The sequence below is a fragment of the Chroicocephalus ridibundus genome, chromosome 3 (genome assembly GCF_963924245.1).
Source record: "Chroicocephalus ridibundus chromosome 3, bChrRid1.1, whole genome shotgun sequence".
Taxonomy (NCBI): Eukaryota; Metazoa; Chordata; class Aves; order Charadriiformes; family Laridae; genus Chroicocephalus; species Chroicocephalus ridibundus.
In genome coordinates this window covers 126,232,601-126,251,376 of record NC_086286.1, presented here as the reverse complement: position 1 = coordinate 126,251,376, position 18,776 = coordinate 126,232,601, and the positions used below count along the sequence as shown (strand labels likewise).

Here is an 18,776-nt window from a genome sequence, read left to right as displayed (position 1 = left end):
GCTTTGCGAATCTCTGAAAGTTTAATTAAGTTACAACGTCCTAAAACCACAATATCGCTTTTATAGGCACCTCTGGCTGTAAAGTTTAAAAGGTAAATAGGTAAGCACATACGGTACACTTCAAACAGCTCTTCCAGTTCTCCAGAAACAACCATCACGAGAAACTGAACGTGTACGATATCCTTTGTGCTTAAACGTTCCCACTTATCATCTAAAGATTTCAATGCACTTCATGGAGAACTACACACCTAACACAAATTAGGCTAATACACGGGGTATGGGAATCCTCGCCAGATTTAGTGATTGTGAAATTGGGATGCAGAGGAGTAACTCGACCCAAGGTTGCAGAGCATGCGAGTAGGACCACGATGGAGGTGAACCAAAGAGCCCCGACCACAGGCTTGCTGTGCCTCACCTGAGCCACATTCCTGGGATCCACCGCCAGGTGATGTCCTCTACAGACACATCACACCCTCAAATCCAAAGGGGCTGGGAGAGAGGAGTTTAAAAGCAGTGATTAATAGAAGGCTTAACAAGGCATAAGTTAAAATAGGGACATTTTGCCTTCTGACTTCTTGGTGTGCAAGTTCCAACAAAAAACTTCCTCTTCCAGTCGCTTGCTGACGTGTAAGATTACACAATTTTCTCTCATCACCTCCAAGTTTGGCCCAGCATTCTCCCTGCTTTTAAGATGAAATGTAAATGAACGCCTAAGCTTTCAGCATTAGCGCGGTCACAGATATTCAGAGGCTGAAATTAGGTCGCTTCGGCCAACACCGAGTCGCTCCCCACAGAACATTCATTCTTCGATTCAGGAGGAGAAACGTTTTTAGGTAGAAGCAAACTTGAGAACTGGGTAACTAGACAGTCATGTGTTTCATTAAATCACTGCCCCAGATTCAAGCTGAGGAGCACCAAAACATTTATATAAGCAGACTATTATAGTGGTCTTCGTGAAACAATTTGAGTTTTGAACTGACGCCATCACTGGAAAGACTGACAACATAGAAGATATTTAGAAAACTTAATAACCCATTGGGCTAAATGTGTTGTTTACTGATTAAGGACCTGATATTGGGACGAGCTGAGCCAGGCAAGTAAATAAGGATTTGAAGCTTGAAGATAATTTGAGAATCGCTGGAGGCAATAGCTTGTGCTCGAATGTGACAGCAGTGGCATAAGAGTACGGAGCCCCCGATATGAGATGAATCAAAACAGAATTCAAGAAGTTGTCTCTGCTGCTTGCTATGACACTCTTCATACCAAATGTCTTAGTGTCTTAATACATCAGTAGCTGCAGAGAAATTCCACATCTACTGCTATCCAGAGGACTTTACAGTTATTTTACTGAATAACGGCTAAACCTAGGCAGCGTGCCAGGCACCTTGGAGTGGCTGGTACAGACTAAGGTGCTTTTTGAATACAGCTAAAAGTTAAAAGAGTAGATGAGAGGTGAAAAAGATCAAAAAAAAACCCCCTCCTGCTTAATTACTTACACTGTTCCCCTTTTCCTCTGAAAAAATATATGAACCATATTTATATCAACGAAACATCAAATATATATAGACAAAGGGTTACCCGAAATAATGAATACCTAAAATGGGATTATTTCTTTTCTCATCTAAGATTTTTACTCCATTATGAGATACAGTGGTCTAATGAATAATAATAAAAAAGCACCTGCAAGCTTGCACTTGACCACAACAAGACGTTTACAGCAATTCCTATTTCTCCAACTGCAAATATTCATTGCAAAACATCCAAGTTGACTATCTGAAATGAAAATCATTATTTTTAGAATTTTTCTAAAAAAAATTGATCGTATTTTCTGTGAACTAGAAAGCATTTCCTAATTAGCATTAGCCTTTGACTAACTCTCTGTACTACAGTAACTTTCTTCTACTCCCAAGCTTACAGAAATTTCTTTGCAAAGAAGTATTGAGAATAAATAATTTTCTTTCAAGTATTGAAGTACTGAGTGACATTTAAATTCTTCAATATTCTGGAAAACAGGATTTTAGGGCAGACAATATTTTTGATCTTCTCTTCATTTGTTAAAAAAACAACCTGTGACACAGGTGACATAGGATCTAGTTAGCCTGAGCTGGGTTCGATTCTGCTGCTGTCAACAACACGTCCCAGGGCTCAGAAGAAATCAGCTCATGGCGAGAATAGAGCAGACATAACACAAACCCCAGCAAAACAGAAATAATAAGACAGAACTAAACGATTAGAACTCTTCAACCCTATGGATGGTCACATTTCTCACTCTCTGTCCCCTCTGCTGTCCCTGGTAAAATCAACCCTGGTCTTGTCCTTTTGGTGGGACGTTTTGTAGGACACAAAGTTCAGCGTGAGGACCATGCAACACAGTATTAGTGCTTAACATCAGCTGAGGTGAGAGCTGCTCACCAAACCAGCCTTGGTGAACCTGGATCCTGAGGGACACGAGCATTTTCTACCGGCAGGTTAAAACTCATCTCTGCAGAACCTTCTGGAGGTCCATCGGAGACCGTGCAACAAACTTCCACAGAAACTAATTATCATAAACAGCATTATCTTCTGCTCCAAAGCCAGAGCACACTTCAACTTGTCTTCACTAATACCCACTGGGTTCGTATTACTGAGAGTCTGCCAAATCAAAACACTTGAATGTACAACCATTTTTTCCCTAAGGAGAGAAAGAACAAACTACGCACAACAGCCAGACGTCACATCCCTTAATCCAGTGCAGGGAAGAATTCAGAGACACTGTTAGGGGGTTGGACTAGATGATTTTTAAGGACCCTTCCATCCTAAATCATTCTATGTTACATGTATGGAAACTTCAGAATCTGTACAGTATGGTACCCAAACGCTTTTCAACTCAGCAAAACTTAAATTTGGTTGAGCTCCCTTTTCTGTTGATGACTTCAGCCGTTAGACCCTTGCTTCCTTGCTCTCTCAACACAGATGATCTGGCTTGGCAATCAAAATTGGAGAGCAGCGGAGGGCCACAAAGATGCTCTGAGGGCTGGAGCCCCTCTGCTGTGAAGACAGGCTGAGAGAGCTGGGGGGGTTCAGCCTGGAGAAGAGAAGGCTCCGCGGAGACCTTCCAGCCCCTGCCAGTCCCTCAAGGGGCTCCAGGAAAGCTGGGGAGGGACTCTGGAGCAGGGAAGGGAAGAGGGGGAAGGGTCTTAAACTAAAAGAGGGGAGATTTAGATTAGATATTAGGAAGAAATTCTTTATTCTGAGGGTGTGAGCCCCTGGCCCAGGTTGCCCAGAGAAGCTGTGGCTGCCCCATCCCTGGAGGGGTTCAAGGACAGGTTGGCCGGGGCTTGGAGCAACCTGGGCTGGTGGGAGGTGTCCCTGCCCAGGGCAGGGGGGTTGGAACTAGATAATCTTTAAGGTCCCTTCTAACCCAAACCATTCTATGATTCTATGATTATCCAGCCTTAACACCAAAATCTGAGGTCCTTCGCCAACAGCATTCTGTGACGGAGAAGAGCATGCCATCATCATCAAGACAATGGGAACTGACTTCCCATTTTAAAGATGATGCTAAAGCAAACAGAGCACGGAAGGTACCTACTATCCCACTGTATGATCATCTTCTCCATCATTATCTTCTTTTCTTAATGGAGGGATGCATGTAGTTGTTAGCAGATGCTCAAATTAGCGCCATTAGTCAGCAGGTCACATTTGCCTATATATACATATGGCAAGAACACAACTATTCAAAGGAAACACACTGGGAACGATGACAGTTTGCACAGTGAAGCTGTAGATGTAGGAAAAACACAGACAATGGATTTCTTGACCTTGTCTTACTACTTTGAGAAAACTCAAATAAGCCCAAATTAACTTCCAATTGCCAAACTTTTCAAACATGTCAGGCAGCTGAAGTGAGGTCCGAGAGAGGACGGAATACCTCTTACATGCTCAAGGTTACCCTGATGGGGAAGTTTACTATTAAGTCACACTCCAGCACTGGATACTTCTCCTGACTGGAGAGGAAAAAAAAGCAAATACTCCCAGCTGAAGAAAGAACAATTCAGTAGAGAAGTCAAAATACTGGATTGGAAGTGGAAAAGCTCGTTGCTTTGATTTTATGCACTTTCTCAGGCTGAATCATTTATTTTGCTCCAACTTCTGGTTTGCTTAACCCATCTGAACCAACTAGCAATTTCATAATCGCTTTGATGAGCCAAAAATGAGAAGACACCCTTGGAGAAAGGTTAGACACCCTTAAATAACTGAAGTCAGCAAAAATAAGACTGTGCTATGAACATCCAGTCCTTCTGCAGGCTATCTGAGTGGATCCGGCAGCCGCTGGATAATAATATAATATAATAATATAGTAATAAAATAAAATGTGAACTATTCACTGATTTCTGAGCAAGAACCCATGCTATTTTCATAGAATCACAGAATGGTTTGGGTTGGAAGGGACCTTGAAGATCATCTAGCTCCAAACCCCTGCCCTGGGCAGGGACACCTCCCACCAGCCCAGGTTGCTCCAAGCCCCTTCCAACCTGGCCTTGAACCCCTCCAGAGATGGGGCAGCCACAGCTTCTCTGGGCAACCTGGGCCAGGGGCTCACCGCCCTCATTGTGAAACATTTCTTCCTGATATCTAATCTAAATCTCCCCTCTTGCAGTTTAAAACCCTTCCCCCTCGTCCCATGGCTCCCCTCCCTGCTCCAGAGTCCCTCCCCAGCTTTCCTGGAGCCCCTTGAGGGACTGGCAGGGGCTGGAAGGTCTCCGCGGAGCCTTCTCTTCTCCAGGCTGAACCCCCCCAGCTCTCTCAGCCTGTCCTCCCAGCAGAGGGGCTCCAGCCCTCCCAGCATCTCCGGGGCCTCCTCTGGCCCCGCTCCAACACCTCCGTGTCCTTCCTGTGCTTTCCTCTCATTCCCACAGCAGTATTATTCCCACGAGTCACCAGTCCCATCTCACACTACCCCTACTCCTTGTACCCAGAGGAATAATAAGCTCCTTTGTGCAAAGGACCGTCACCGTGGCTCTGTGCTACACCAGCTGAAGGAAAGAGCGCGCAGCATCCTCTTGCACCAGGGAAAGCAGGGCAGGTAGCAGCCTGCAAGATCAACTCGTTGTCAAGAACTTGCCCACCTGGCTTTAAAATCAACAGGAAGCCACCTGCTTAGTTCACACTTCCATATACAAATCCTGTTATGATAGGATCAAAAAAAAAAATGTACTTTTCCTTGTTTTGAACTACTGCACTGGAATTTTATTTTTTTTTTAATTTTTTTTTTTTGAAGAAAGCCCTTTGATCACACAAATATTTTTAAAAGGAAAAACAAAACAAAGCTGTCCTATAAAAGCGCAGGCCTATGACGAGGGCTGTTTGGGAGGAAGGGATTACACATGACAAAGATAAGGTTAACTTCATTTTCTAGTACCCAAGCCCATATTCTTCGGTACCGACGTGATACTTTCTCACAGTATACACGCAGTTAAAGACGAAAAAACTGAAAAAAGCACAATTAGGATTCGTTTTGTGTTAAGCAGCTATGCCGAACATTACTGTTTCATGGTTCCTTACATGGTTACACTGCTTTAACCCTTCTTTACACACCCCATGTTTAAGAGCGGTTCTGGATCACATTTTTATGCAATTTCATTTAGAGCTGGATTTGCTCCCTCCCTCTTTTTTTTTTATTTTATTTTTTTAAACCATCAGTGAAGAATTCCACTGGGGAACCATCTTTTCAGGATGTTATACAGATGCCAAAATTCAGCACACAGATGCCAAAAGCCAGTACTAACTGAATCGGGTAAGATGAAGTCTCTTACCAACACAGCCCTGCATCTTACTTCATACATTTTCTCCAATTATTTCATGAGACTCATTTATGGATGTCAGCTGTGCTCACGCAGTGCCCGAGGACAAGATAAGACCCGCTGAAAAGTCTCAGTATATTTAAATGACAAAAAGCTATCAGCTGTTCTGATTAGAGACCCACTCAATCTCAACACATGACAGTGATTTCTGCCCCCCACAATTCTTTAAATCTAAGAGCCTTTTTTTTTTTTTTTTTTTTTGTAATTCAGAAAACAGAAGACTGACAATTGTAACAAAATTCTGTTTGGGCTTTTCCACTTGAAAACGTTCACCACCTAAAAAACTCCCACAATGCAAAAAAGCAAGGGCAGCAAAAACACGCCTCCAAAAAAAATGCAGCGCAGCTTTCACACAAAGTATAGTTAAAAAATGACTAAGTTTTCTTGATATATGAATTTGTGGGTAAACCATTTATCAATGACCTGTTTACCTGTGCAGCAGAGTCCCTCAAGCCGAGGGCCATGTCATTCCCCTTTGACTGATTAATTAGCCAATCAAGGGATATTTTTCACTCTGAGGCATGATGGTTTATTCCAGCTAATGCACGGTCTCTAATGGTAACGCATTAAAGCCAACTCGGCTCTTTAAGCCTATCGAAGTGACCAAAAGGGAAGGAGAGAAGATAAATCAAAAGAGCTCCCCCCAGTTTTGTTTCTCTTCCTAACAACCCCCCCAAGGAACTAACGCTGGAGGCAAGACTCTTCTCCAATGAAGAGAAAAGAAAAAAGCATCTTTTCTTCCAGACTGGGAGATGTCTCCTCCTCTCCCTCTCTGCTGATGCCTGAACAGCAATAATTTATCCTCAGTTGATTAACAAGGTGCTTATAGAATAGGCAACAAAACATCAATACTTTGCTCTTCCTCCTTTTATCAAAAGCACTACCAGGACATCATGCTGGGTAAAGTAATTTTTACCGGTGCTCCTGGAACAATCTCGTCTTCATGGAAAAGTATTAAAAATATGGCCCACATTAACACCTTGAGCCTAATTCATCTTTTTTCTGACTTGCTACACACGGTGTTACAAGTTACCAGCTCAAAGCAACAGAGTTTTAGACCCATTTTACACCAGTCTGTGCTGCCAGTTTGCTCTACCTGTACCACTCGTGTACACTGAAGATGCATTCAGCCCTTCAGCTGTATTGTCACACTGTCCTCCTTGTGACTTTGTGTCACCAACCTGTCCTGGTTGTCCCTCAAGCGTGGGCAAAGGCCTTGTACTGCTAACTGCTGACAGAATCTGGTTTTAGGGCTTTTTGTTTCCCCTCTTGTTTTTTTTAGAAAGTGATCCTTGTGGCTCTTAATGCCCATGGTACGCTGCAGTGAAAACTGGAAAGGCCAAAGGAGTAACTACAGTATTAGAGATGTAGTAAAAAAAAGTCCATTGGCCCTTGCTAATGGCAACTCTAATGCATTTCACTCAGATGGTCAGAAAAAGAAAACAAAACAGATGAACGCACAAACCTAATGCTATTCTCTACCAGTGATGCTGCAGAACACGGCGAGCTGCCATCGAGGTCAAGGAGGACTAAGCCACCGTGAGCTGAGTGTGACCACCTCCTAGACCACGAGTCTAAAAATCCGCAGTGAGTAAGCCACGCTGGGCAAAGGAGCAGTGAACTAGAGGCTGATGGAAACCTTTCTAATCAGAAGCAGGTTCCTGTGGATACCAAAAGCCTAAAAGCACCGCTATGCTGTCTTGCAGACTCCGCCGCTGGGTCACCAGCCTCTTCCCACTTACCAGCATTAAAAAATGCAGCCTTCACAAGAACTGAATGGGTCAAGAGGGTTGAGCTTCCAAGAACACAGGCAGCTTTTGCACTGAAACAGAATACATTCCGAATATAACTTCTTGGATAGGATGCACCTCGCCGTTAGATGTCCTCTACGATGAGTGAAGAGGCAAATATCTCTAGGAAAGGATTGGCTTCATAAATCTTTACCATCTTTGGAGACAGGGAATGCATCTGTTTGGGCACCTGCACCTCATCACTATGAAGGGAGTCCAGAGAAGACGTCTAGATCTTCCACCAATGAAGTCGGGTGGGATTAAATCCCACCTTTTCTTACCTATGTTTTCATTTGCCTTGATTCTTGGTCAAACACAATGTTCACTCTTCCCAGTGCCAAAGCACCCATTACGGAATTCTGTGCTGAAATGGTCAAGTCATATATAGCAATGAGCGCCGCACAGCTCTAAATTTTAACCCCAAATCCGACAAACTCTGTAGTTAATATCCAGGCACAAGGTTCTCAGTGCCTCTAAAAGTGCAATTATTCTCTCTGACAATAAATGTATAATAAAAAAAAGAGGGAAATATGTTAAAGACGCTATCTCAGTGTTTTCCTACTGTCTTCCTCCGGAACACGCTGACAGCAATTACATTTTCACTCTGATTTCTTAAGGAAGCAAAGTTTCCATAATCATTCTGCCCAGACATTTGTGTACATCATGCACTCCTTTCTCTCCAACAGCTTTTTAATCCAACCTAGCTGAAGCTTAGCGATTTCAAAGATACTAAGATTTTAAAATATTTCATGAAAATGGGCAGCTGGACAGAGGTGGCCAAGAGATGAGCATGTACACGGAGAGGGATTTCAGCATGACCTCGTCTCCTGTAGTCCCACGGAATCCAGGGACAACCACAGGAAACCAAGCTTCAGTTCTGGAGCCACTCACAGAACACCTTGTTGGGAGATGTTTTACTTAAACCAATTCACCTTTACCCGTTTCAACGGGTCTAAAAGTGTTAAAATTAACTTTTTTTTCTTGGCGTCACTTACTAAGGAGCTGGGATTTCCCTTAGGAGACTCTTCCACTGCCTCGCTGACATCACTGTGAGGAAGCCTGCCGAAGAGTAAGCCTGTGTCTTCCTTTCTCTAATTGAAGTTCTCACCCCCAGTACCATTCTTGGCTTTTGCCTACCCTGATTGCTATCCCTTCCCTTCCTCTGCTCCTCCCTCCCCCTGACCCCCAGATATTTATAGGCAGAGAGGTCATCTTTTTCTGCCTCTTCTCTGAGATGAACGTATCCAGTTCCTCCACTCTCTCCTTCTAGGACATGCCCTCTAACCCTGTCGCCCATTTTACTAAATCCTTTTGGACTCTCTCCAGGTTTTTGATGTCCTTTTTCTGCTCTGCCCCTCAGTCCCAAATATCTCATGCTAGTTGCGGCCTCCAAAGCAGAACAGTGAAAAACCTAAGTTAATTATTAACTACTTTTTCCTCTTCTGTAGTTTTTTGTTCCCCGACAGTGCTGAAAAAAGGAAGCAAAAACTAATTTATACACTACCTCTGCAACAGAGACTTCTGTCAGGGGTAAAAGAAACCCAGAATGAACTCGCAACTTGCCTAAAAGTCACAACTGTGAAACCCCACAAACATCAATACCATGACTGGTATTTTGCAGAGAGAAAGTTGAGGTGAAGGGAATTATATCACTTTACCCACAACTTCAGTGAGCCCATGGCAGAGCCAGACTTTAATGGATTTTCAGTTATGTCCCTTAAGATTAGCCAACATGCTTTTCTGATAAGTGCTGGGAAATGTAAGTCAGTTGAGGAAGTTCTGCAAAATGTGTCAGAAGACAATTTCCTGATTTAAAAAAAAAAAAAAAAGTGAAAAAGCAACAGGGTGGATAGCTACATTTCTAATGACTAACACGGAAGAAATCACCACGAACTCGAGACTTTCGGGCTACTTGGATTAGGTGGTTTTAAGGGAACTTACGCAGGTTCACATCCAAATTACAAAAATTCGGAGGAAGCAGATTACTCATCAAATGGCCTGAGACACAGAAGTGAGATGGATGCAAAACATGCCGTTTTCTACGCATCTCAAACAGAGTTATTACAAACGCGCCAGCAAATCAGAGAGCTACTCCCCCAGCCCCCAAAGCGAAATCAGTGCCAGAATCATGTTGTTCAGCAACCAAGTTGGGACTGTCTGTAACTCATTCCCAAATCCTCAGTCTCACTCAGGAGCATTTTCTCCAGTGATAAGGCTTCATCAGGAAACACAGCTGGATGGAGGAAGGAAACTCTGAGAAGCAAAAAAAAAAAAAATAGTGGGGGTTCCAGGAAGTTCAACCAGATAGGAACTAATGGAATTTGTTTTTCTGTCTCCCCAGCTCCCAGTGTTTCTAAGCAAGTGAGAAAATCAGAGGGAAAGTTGGGGCAAAAAAAGTCTGGCAGATCTCACCCTGCAAAACAGGTCCCCACTGTAGGTCTCCAGAGAGCATCATAATTACAATTCAATATTTTCGATCACTTACTCTCCATGGGAAAAAACTGCAGACGTTTTCAATTTAGGTCCACTCTGAAGCCCAGCCATTGTTTTCTTCCCCCCGTCTTTTTTTTTTTTTTAATTCTTTTTTTTTTTTTAAACAAAGGTCCCTGTGTAGTTTATTAAGGAGGTTTTAGTTGGACACACGATTTATCAAAAATAATAATAATTAAAAAAAACCCAGTACCGTTATGTTTAACGTTCAGGAGAATTAAAGGTTGCAGGTGCCTAAGATTGGTAACACGCACCCCAGAACCACCAAAACAATGGCTTAAACTATCTTGGTCTTATTACTTCTAGAGAAACTCCTTTCGACCCTTAGGGGCAAACAGCATTTCCTTCCATATCCTTTGCCATTCCACTCTTTCGCAATCTTTACAATCCTCTGGCCAACTCCCTTTTCCTTTGATAAGGTAGATAACCCAAATTTCAACATCCTCACTTACTGCAGTAGTGTCAGCGTGAAACAAGAGAAAAGACGCATTAGCCAGATAAGTCCCAGGCTACCGAGACCGTTTAAAAGTGAGTCTGAGATCAGCTCCACAGTTAAAGCCGCTCAGATTAAGCTAGCACAAAACATCTTCTGCCAAAGACGACTCCACATGTTAAGATCATAAAATTATTGCTAATGACCATACTAAAAAAGACTGACCATGACTAATTGGAACGGGGTGCCTGTGACCTATCTGATTTGTTGAGACACCATTTATCCCAGCAGCAGTTCAGAGGTGACATATTTCTGACAAGCCCTTCAGAAGAGCCAGGATTATCTTGCTGGTCTAGAGACCACGTCACTCAGCCTTGAGCCTTTCCACTACTTGACCATAAGCACAGATGGAGTTTCCTGGGTTTTGCTTTTTTTCTCCCTTTTCCTAATCTTTAAGAACAGTTTGGTGTAACACCAGCCAACCAGCCAGACCTAGTACGACAGTGCCGATGAGCACCAATGTAATACCACTGCCAGGATCTACTGCACGTTAGGCCATTTGCAGAAATCGAAAATCTCAAAGGCCGTGGGTACAACAGCTCTTAGGAATAAGAGAAGCTCCGCAACTCGCTCAGATGAAAAACCTGGCCATAATCCCATCAATGGCATACATACGTAAACGTTTCCGTAACTTCTACTGTGTCTCTGATGCCTACAGAACTACAAATGATCACCCAACTGACTCTGTTTACAGCGTGTTATGTTATTCCAAAATGTTCCCATCTTCTGCTCCTTAAGCGATTTCTTCCACCCATCCACTGAATTTTGTCACAGACTTAAACTGGAGGGAGACAGTCAAAACTCAGCTGGGCAACGTCCCAAGCAACTTGCCATAGCTGACCCTGCTTGGAGCAGGGCGGTTGATCTGGAGACCTCCAGAGATCTCCTCCAATCCCAGTAATTCTGTGATTCAATGAAAAGCAGTTCCTGCATCTTTCCCTGAAGTTATACCCAAGATGGTTTTGATCCTGGACTGAAACAACTAGAACTACGAGAAACAGAATTATGCTGAACGTCTTTGTCAAAAAACCACAACTCTACTACGAGCTGAGGACAGGTCATTCAGTCCAAGTCAAATCTGTACCGAACGCTTCTCAGACTGCACCTCTGAAAAAAAGGGAAGGAATCTAATACCTCGGAAAGAGCTTTAAGGATAGGACTGAAAGCTACAGGATCAATACATTTCAGGTACTTCCTTGCATCATCTCAGTTGCAAATACAGCTGGGAACCTGCAATCAGATTGAGAGCAGCGGTTCTGGCACCTATGGCACAGTGATGGAAGCTGTCCTCATCCACTTTGTACGCTGCTGTCCCTGTTCAACTGTTACTAACAGTCGTAGGGAGCAGGAGCTGCAATTAAAAGGGACTGGAGCCTACCACAGCCTGCCTGAAGGCATACCCCAGGGCTCTGATGGACACCAGGACTCTTCCTACGTTATCTCTACGTGGGTACAGATATGAACAACTCACTTCCAGTAGAATGACAGCACTTTCCTGCCCCTGCAGCACGCTCTCTGCCACGTCAGGGAAATGCCCAGAGCCTAGGGATTTCAAAACTGAATGCGAACACACACAGAGAACAGTACTGCAATTCCTCACGGGGCGGTTCCATTCATGCCACCTTAAGGACCAGGCTCTGGAACATGATGGAAAGGGATCATGAGAGTTCATGGGTGCAATGAAATGAAATTGCTCAGAGCTGGAGGGCCTGAGCAATGCATTTTTGTTCTGTGCAAACTCCACAGATCTCTGATCCATGAAGAAAAGGAGCGGGGGGGTGGGGGAAGCAATTGTGCTGCCTCTGGCTTTCTGTCCCCATGGCTGCTTAGCAGCAGACGGTGGCCAGAAGACGACAATGCAGCTCCAAATTACATTACCTCCTGCCTGTATTTGCATGTGGAAATCTGGGTGCATAACAGGGAACAGCCCGTGACTTTTTGCCAGAACCTTGAACCATTAGCTCAGCGTTCGGTGAGGGGGAAAAGGAAATTTGCAGAGTAGCCAACAGCCAACCACCGCATCAGTCAAGGAATTAGCAAAAGCGTGCACAAACTTACATACCCTTCACCAGCAGCCATAAACGCACGTTATCTGCAGTGTCTATCAACAAAAGAACAAATGCTCTCCAGGATTAAGTCCCAGAAGCAACAACAGCACTTTCCAAACTTATTTTTACTTTCAAAAGATGCAGGACACGCAGAGAAAACAAGATGAACTGTTTGGGACAACTCATGGGTGGGCAAAATCTACTCCCTTAACCGTAGCACTGTTGATTTGCATTAAATCCCAGTTTGTCTTGCTTCGTATTGATCTGACAGCAAGGGAGCTAAGACGTAGATCCATGACACATTTAGGTGATGAGAAGTGCTAATCAAGGGGCTCCGATGGTGCAAGCTTACCTACAGCATTTGAGACCTCTCACGGACTTGAAGCCCCCCAAATGCTTATTACAAGACAGTAATAAGTAATAAATGGTGAGATGGGTTCTGCTGTGGCTGACGGCCTCCTCCCGAGCTCTTACCTTTCAAGCCAAAACGTGGGACTTGTAACAAAGGTTCGTACTGTTTTTCACGGTGGCGGACAAGACAGGACAGTTCTTAATTTGTTTAAATTTCATCTAACCTCCCAGTTTAATTAACTGCATTTTCGTAGTTTAGAGAACTCAGAAAACAGACTTGACATTTTTCTCTGTCCTACCAATAACTTTAAGACCTACAGCACATTCACTGAAATTATAACACTATATGGAATAATGGCAAGACCAAGTCCTTTAAACCGCTCAATTCAAGACATCCCTCTGAAGTATTCTTTATTTTATAGTAAGAGTTTTTTCCAGTGAAGAATCCCCAGTGGATCACTATTTGTTCTTTACAAGCTCCCTTGTAATTCCGCCTAGTATTTACGCAGCTACAAACCTTATGTTACTACTGTCACTGCTATCCAGGATCTCTTAGCACGTTCTTCCCCCTTTTCCTCTCCTCCCAAAGTTCACAGTGGCCTACAGTGAAGTTACAGAGCGATTTTCAAGTGCCAGGGAATTTCAGAAATTACTATTCAATTTCAGGCCCCATCTTCCCCTCTCACTACAAGAGACTTCAGAGACCTCTGAACCAACAAGGGCAATTTTGCAACGTATTCATTTGTGCTTTCCACATGTTATCTTTTCCAAAGAATTCTTCTGGACGCATTAGTCATTACGTAGTATAAGTTTGTTGTTTTATGTAGTGATATAGCAGGACTCTTCTCTGCAAGCGCAAAATGCTAATGAATACGTACATGCAATAAATGCTCGTACAAACCTTGATCTCATTACACAAAGTTGGGGAAAAATCTTTTCGTAAAATATTTATCAGTGTTCAAGCCATCTTTGAATCCTTTCTTCAGAGACGAGCAAGGCTTTGCAGCTGTTCAGCCCTTCCCAATTCTTGTGAACATAAGGGCAGTCTGTTGAGATTGGACAGCTGCTACTCAATGTCACATTTTATTCTGGATATTTATGGATCTTTCAGATCAAGCAAAATTTATCCACTTTGTGATGTAAGAAGTGTAAAATTAAAATACTGACGTTTCCTAATTCCAAAGAAGTTACATCATAATAATGTGTATTAAATATGTATTAAATCCACTCTTATTGCCTAACGGTTCAGAGCACAGCGCTCCACCTGCAGCCTTCACACAGAAACAACAGGAACTTCACAGGCAGAACACCACCCCTTGCTCTCGACGGGCGTATGGTAATCCCATTAGCAGAAAGATACTTAAATATGGTTTTGTTATAAGGAATAATATGCAAGGAAACAAGAGAAAGGTGAAGCCTCTTGTTTACCTGTGTCTTCATACTCTTCTGTCGCTTGCCAAATATGCAGGACAGGTCATCTTCACTGCGCGAAGAGAGATCCTTACCTGAAAGGGGTAAGGGGAGGAAAAAAAACCCACAACCTTCACATCTGGTGATGACAGGTACATTTTGATAACACAAACTGTGACCCACAGAGGTAGAGAAATTGGTTTTGGAGGCGAAAAAAAAAATCAGGAGGAGAATGTTAAAGACACTAAACGAAAGCTGACTGTGACGCTCACGTACAGGAGGAAATGTGTGTGCGTAGAGGGAAAGGCTGGTGAGGAGACAACCGCGGCCTGCTGGTGGATGCCCACAGGGAAATATTTAATAACAGCCTGTTTTCCCTCTCCTGACGCTGCAATTGTCATAGCAAGATGAGGGAAGCAGGCTGCACTACGCTAAAGGGAAAGAAGACTTGTAACCTCCTACACACAAGAGAAGTTCAAGGAGAAGCTGCACATCTTGAGATTCTCATGAGAATTTGCCATCTCTGACAGAGTTCGGGACCTAGAGCTCCTCCAAACAGTGGAAAAAAAAAAAAAATACCCATTTGTACTCAGTGGGGACTTTTCTTTGATTCATGAAATTGCTTCTGAAAAGCAGAACCTCCATCTCCACAACACACCGGATTATTCCAACTCAAAACAATTTCAAGGGTGAAGCAAAAGATTTCTCCGGGTTCCAGCAGGACCATCATTCCCCTCTGACTCTCGCGTGGCTGATATCAGACACGGAGCAGGGAGGGGGACGCAAAAAGGTGCGATGTGATATTCTGAGACGCCAGCAAAAGTTTAGCCAATTCCACAGTGCAGAAGCCTTTATATTGAGCTGTCCACAGCTTGCCTCAGAAAATTCTTTAAAAAAAAAAAAAGTCAGCAAAAGTTAGAGAAACCAAATTAACACTGGTAGGCCAACTTATCAGGAGTCGGCTGGGGTCTTACTCCGCTTGATTTTCTGATTCCAAAATTGCTGACCTCAAAGTGAAACTAAGCACTTGTAGTGGACAAAAAACGAAATAAATCTGACTACTCCACCTGTTTTTTCTTCTCAGGATCCTTAAGAGGGTAAACAGACACATCAACCTAGAGGAGAAAGGGTGACCCAACCTCCTGGTGTCTCACTGGGCAGCCTCTACATGTCTTTACCCAAGCAAGCTGGACGAGACTGGTGGCTGTTTTCAGCTTTATCTTGGCTAAGGCTTGGGACACAACACTTACAACCCTGCTGCTCCTCCCCTGGCCCTGTGCTTTCTTTCCATGCCTTCTCTCCGCTCTTTTTGCATTCTCTAACAGAAAACCAACTTTGCTGCCAATCCAAACCTTTTGCAGCATCACGGTGGAACGGCTGCTAGAAAAGCAATTGGAACCACTGCCTTAATCTCACATCGGTGTGTATTTCCCAGCTCCAAGCGTGGCTGCTGAGGTTGTGTGTGGTGCTTATGTACCTCCAGCAGCGAGGCCACAAAACAGCACCAGAAACGGAAGCCGCATTTTGTGTCCTTGCTGCTCCCTTCTCCCGCTTTTGTGTGAGCTCGTCTTGTTTAGTCTAAAAGGAAGCAGGATCGGACTTGAACAACAAGGGCCACAACAACATCAGCCTTTCTCAAATAACTTTTCCTCTTTCCCTGAAAAAGGACAATTTCCCTGTTTTAGACCACGGAGGGTACAATCAAACAGGGGCCTACCTTACAGAAACACTGCAGCCAAACAAATAAGGGATATTGTTAATACGAAAGCCTATATTTTACATGCTCAAAAGACAGGGTTTTTTTTGCTATATTTAGTAAAAGGTTAAATCCAAATCAAAACAAATCCTCTTTGCTACTACCTCAAACAGGCCACGGCCTCTGTACTTGCAAGCCCTGAACCAATTTAATTGTTTAGTGTTGTAAAGTGGCAGGGTCACGTTAACACGTTTGACTTCTAGGCTGAATTATTTAATCAAAAAATCCAAACCCCAGTATCAAAATCTGGCCTCTATTCGGACATCAGTTGCTTCTGTTTTAGCAGAGGCATTTGTTATCAGAAAATATTACACAGAGCTTTAAGTACAATAAATTAGCCATTTCTGGAGACTGATCCTATCCATACATTGAAAAACATATATACACACACGAGTGTGTGCAAGGGGAACGCAACCAACAGAGAAACAGAGCAAGGGATTCAACAATGGTCAAAAGCCAAAACAAGGGATTGCTGAAATAAAGTCATCACTTCAAGAAAGAAATTACTAAACTCCATGAGTTCTTGATATAGTTTTTGTGGCCACCAACCGCTGTCCTGATTTATCCAATAAACCACCTGATAGATGTAAGAGGCCTTTCCTCTTCCTGCGTTCAGGTTTAATCTGATCGCTGATCTTATCCACATGATCCCTTAGCAGGGGTTATTGGAGATTGCAGGGGATAGTGCAGTGCAGATGCCCAAGCAACTCTGTTATCACCTTTGCCTCCTCCTCCCCCTCCCAGCCCCTGCCCACGCACAGATCACTCAGAATATTCAGTTCCTTTACTCAGCTGATGGTTCCTTCAGATACAAATTGCTTTATTCAACAATATCAGCCTGAAGCCATCCAAAATTGTCCAAAATAAAGAGGAACAGCATATTGTAGCTTTAAATAAGTTGCTGCAGGGGTATTTCTAAACCAAGATTTTATTTGCCAAATTTAGACCCTAGAAGGCAACAGATCACCTTGACACGTGGTTTTTTTTTCCCCTCTAATCTTGGCTAGAGCTTATGAAACAACAAAACGCCTCTTACCTTTTGCAAACTTCATATAATGGACACGTTTCTTGGAAGATTTGGATTTTTCCTCAAGACTGAATGTCTTCTTCTGATTATTGACTGATGACTCTAAAAAAATAAAAATAAAAAACAACAAACAAACAGGTTCCAACCCTATTAGAGGCACTCTAACCACCAAATTCAAACATCAGTGTATTTAACTTTCTCTCTCAAAACCAAGTCTCAACAACTTATCACAATATATTACTGAAGGAAGCATGGTAAGTTCTGTCCGAGACATGTTACTGCTTGATTTTTTTGGCCACATCTCCTTCCCTCCCCATTTCCAGTCCAATGCAATTTGAAATGGCAGATACAGGTACTCCAGGTCAAAGGCAAAGTCTAATTTAACACCATTTCTACGGCAAGAAAAGTCAGGGTTTATCGTGCTGTTTGCTACAAAACATCTCCAATGCCAGAGTCTGAGAAAGACGTACGAAATAGTACAAAAATACTGAGCCCGACTGGGTAGAGAGAAAAAGGGGAAAAAAAAAACCCCATCACACAGGCTTTCCACTTCTAACACTACACGAAGTGCCACTAACTGGACATAGTCTGATACATCTATGTAAGGAAATTAAACGGCGGCAGAGTTTTTCTGTCCCTGAGGCCAGTTAGAAGAAATTGCCACATCCATATTATTTAATTTTCCTCGCTTCCAGAAGAGGGGCTGCATGTAAACTGGCCACTGGGAATGGTCTCTGGAGTCCCAGATTCACTCAGGAGTTGTTTGGGAGAACGTTAGCTTGTGCAGGTCAAAACCATGTGAAGGATTAGTCTAGCTAGCAGTAGAGATATCAAGTTCCTGTGCCGCGGCAGGTTATTTTACAGGTACAGACATACTCTTTGCATCCACAGAACCTGTTAATTTACAAAAAACTCTCAGGAGGAGGTAACCTCCTGTCTGGTTAATTACTTTATTATCCTGTCCTGAAAAGAAATAGACACCACAGGATTCTCTGTACTGTAACTCTGGAAAAGGCTACTCCACTGAGTTGGTTTTTTTCCTCCCAGTGGCAACCGGGATGGGTAAGGAAATCAACCCATACCCTCAGGGCCAAGTTGAGTCACCTTTTTCATATGCTCCCACCCCTGAAAGCTCTGCAGACCAAGCTTTTCTGACACTGGAATTAAAGCACGTCACTGTTTGATAGGTAGTGGCACTTGATGATAGAGTCATTGACCTAAAAATGAAATCGGCAGCCCGCAGTGGGAGAGGTGACTACCAGAAAGCACTCTGAGATCTACTCTTCCATCAATACTCTAAGCCCTAAGGAGAAGAGGAAGGACCAGCAAACCCAATTTTAGAAAGTTTGCATCAACTTGAAAACCCTCAATAAAAAGGGTCTATGGGGAAAGTAAGCATCACAACTAAAATATCCAGGGATGAGGCACTTTGAGCCTGCTCTCCCATCCACTTGTAGCGAAGGGAACGTTACACAAAGGATTGCCACAGGGCTTCCTCCTCTCCACTTCATTCCGACAGCGAAAGGGGCAGCAGCACCGCCTTGTGCCTTCAAGGAGGAATTTCACTG

At 43.3% G+C, this 18,776-nt stretch overlaps 1 protein-coding gene across 3 annotated transcripts in view; it reads right to left on the bottom strand.

Annotated features, from left to right (window-relative positions):
* Window positions 1-18,776, bottom strand: part of PINX1 (PIN2 (TERF1) interacting telomerase inhibitor 1) — a 68,652-nt gene that overhangs the window by 39,165 nt on the left and 10,711 nt on the right. For all 3 annotated transcript variants that reach the window (XM_063330694.1, XM_063330695.1, XM_063330692.1), the window contains exons 5-6: window positions 17,218-17,310; window positions 14,444-14,520 (exon numbers count right to left, since the gene is read on the bottom strand). In XM_063330694.1, the coding sequence (XP_063186764.1) occupies window positions 14,444-14,520; window positions 17,218-17,310 (170 nt within the window). The remainder of the gene's footprint in view (window positions 1-14,443; window positions 14,521-17,217; window positions 17,311-18,776) is intronic.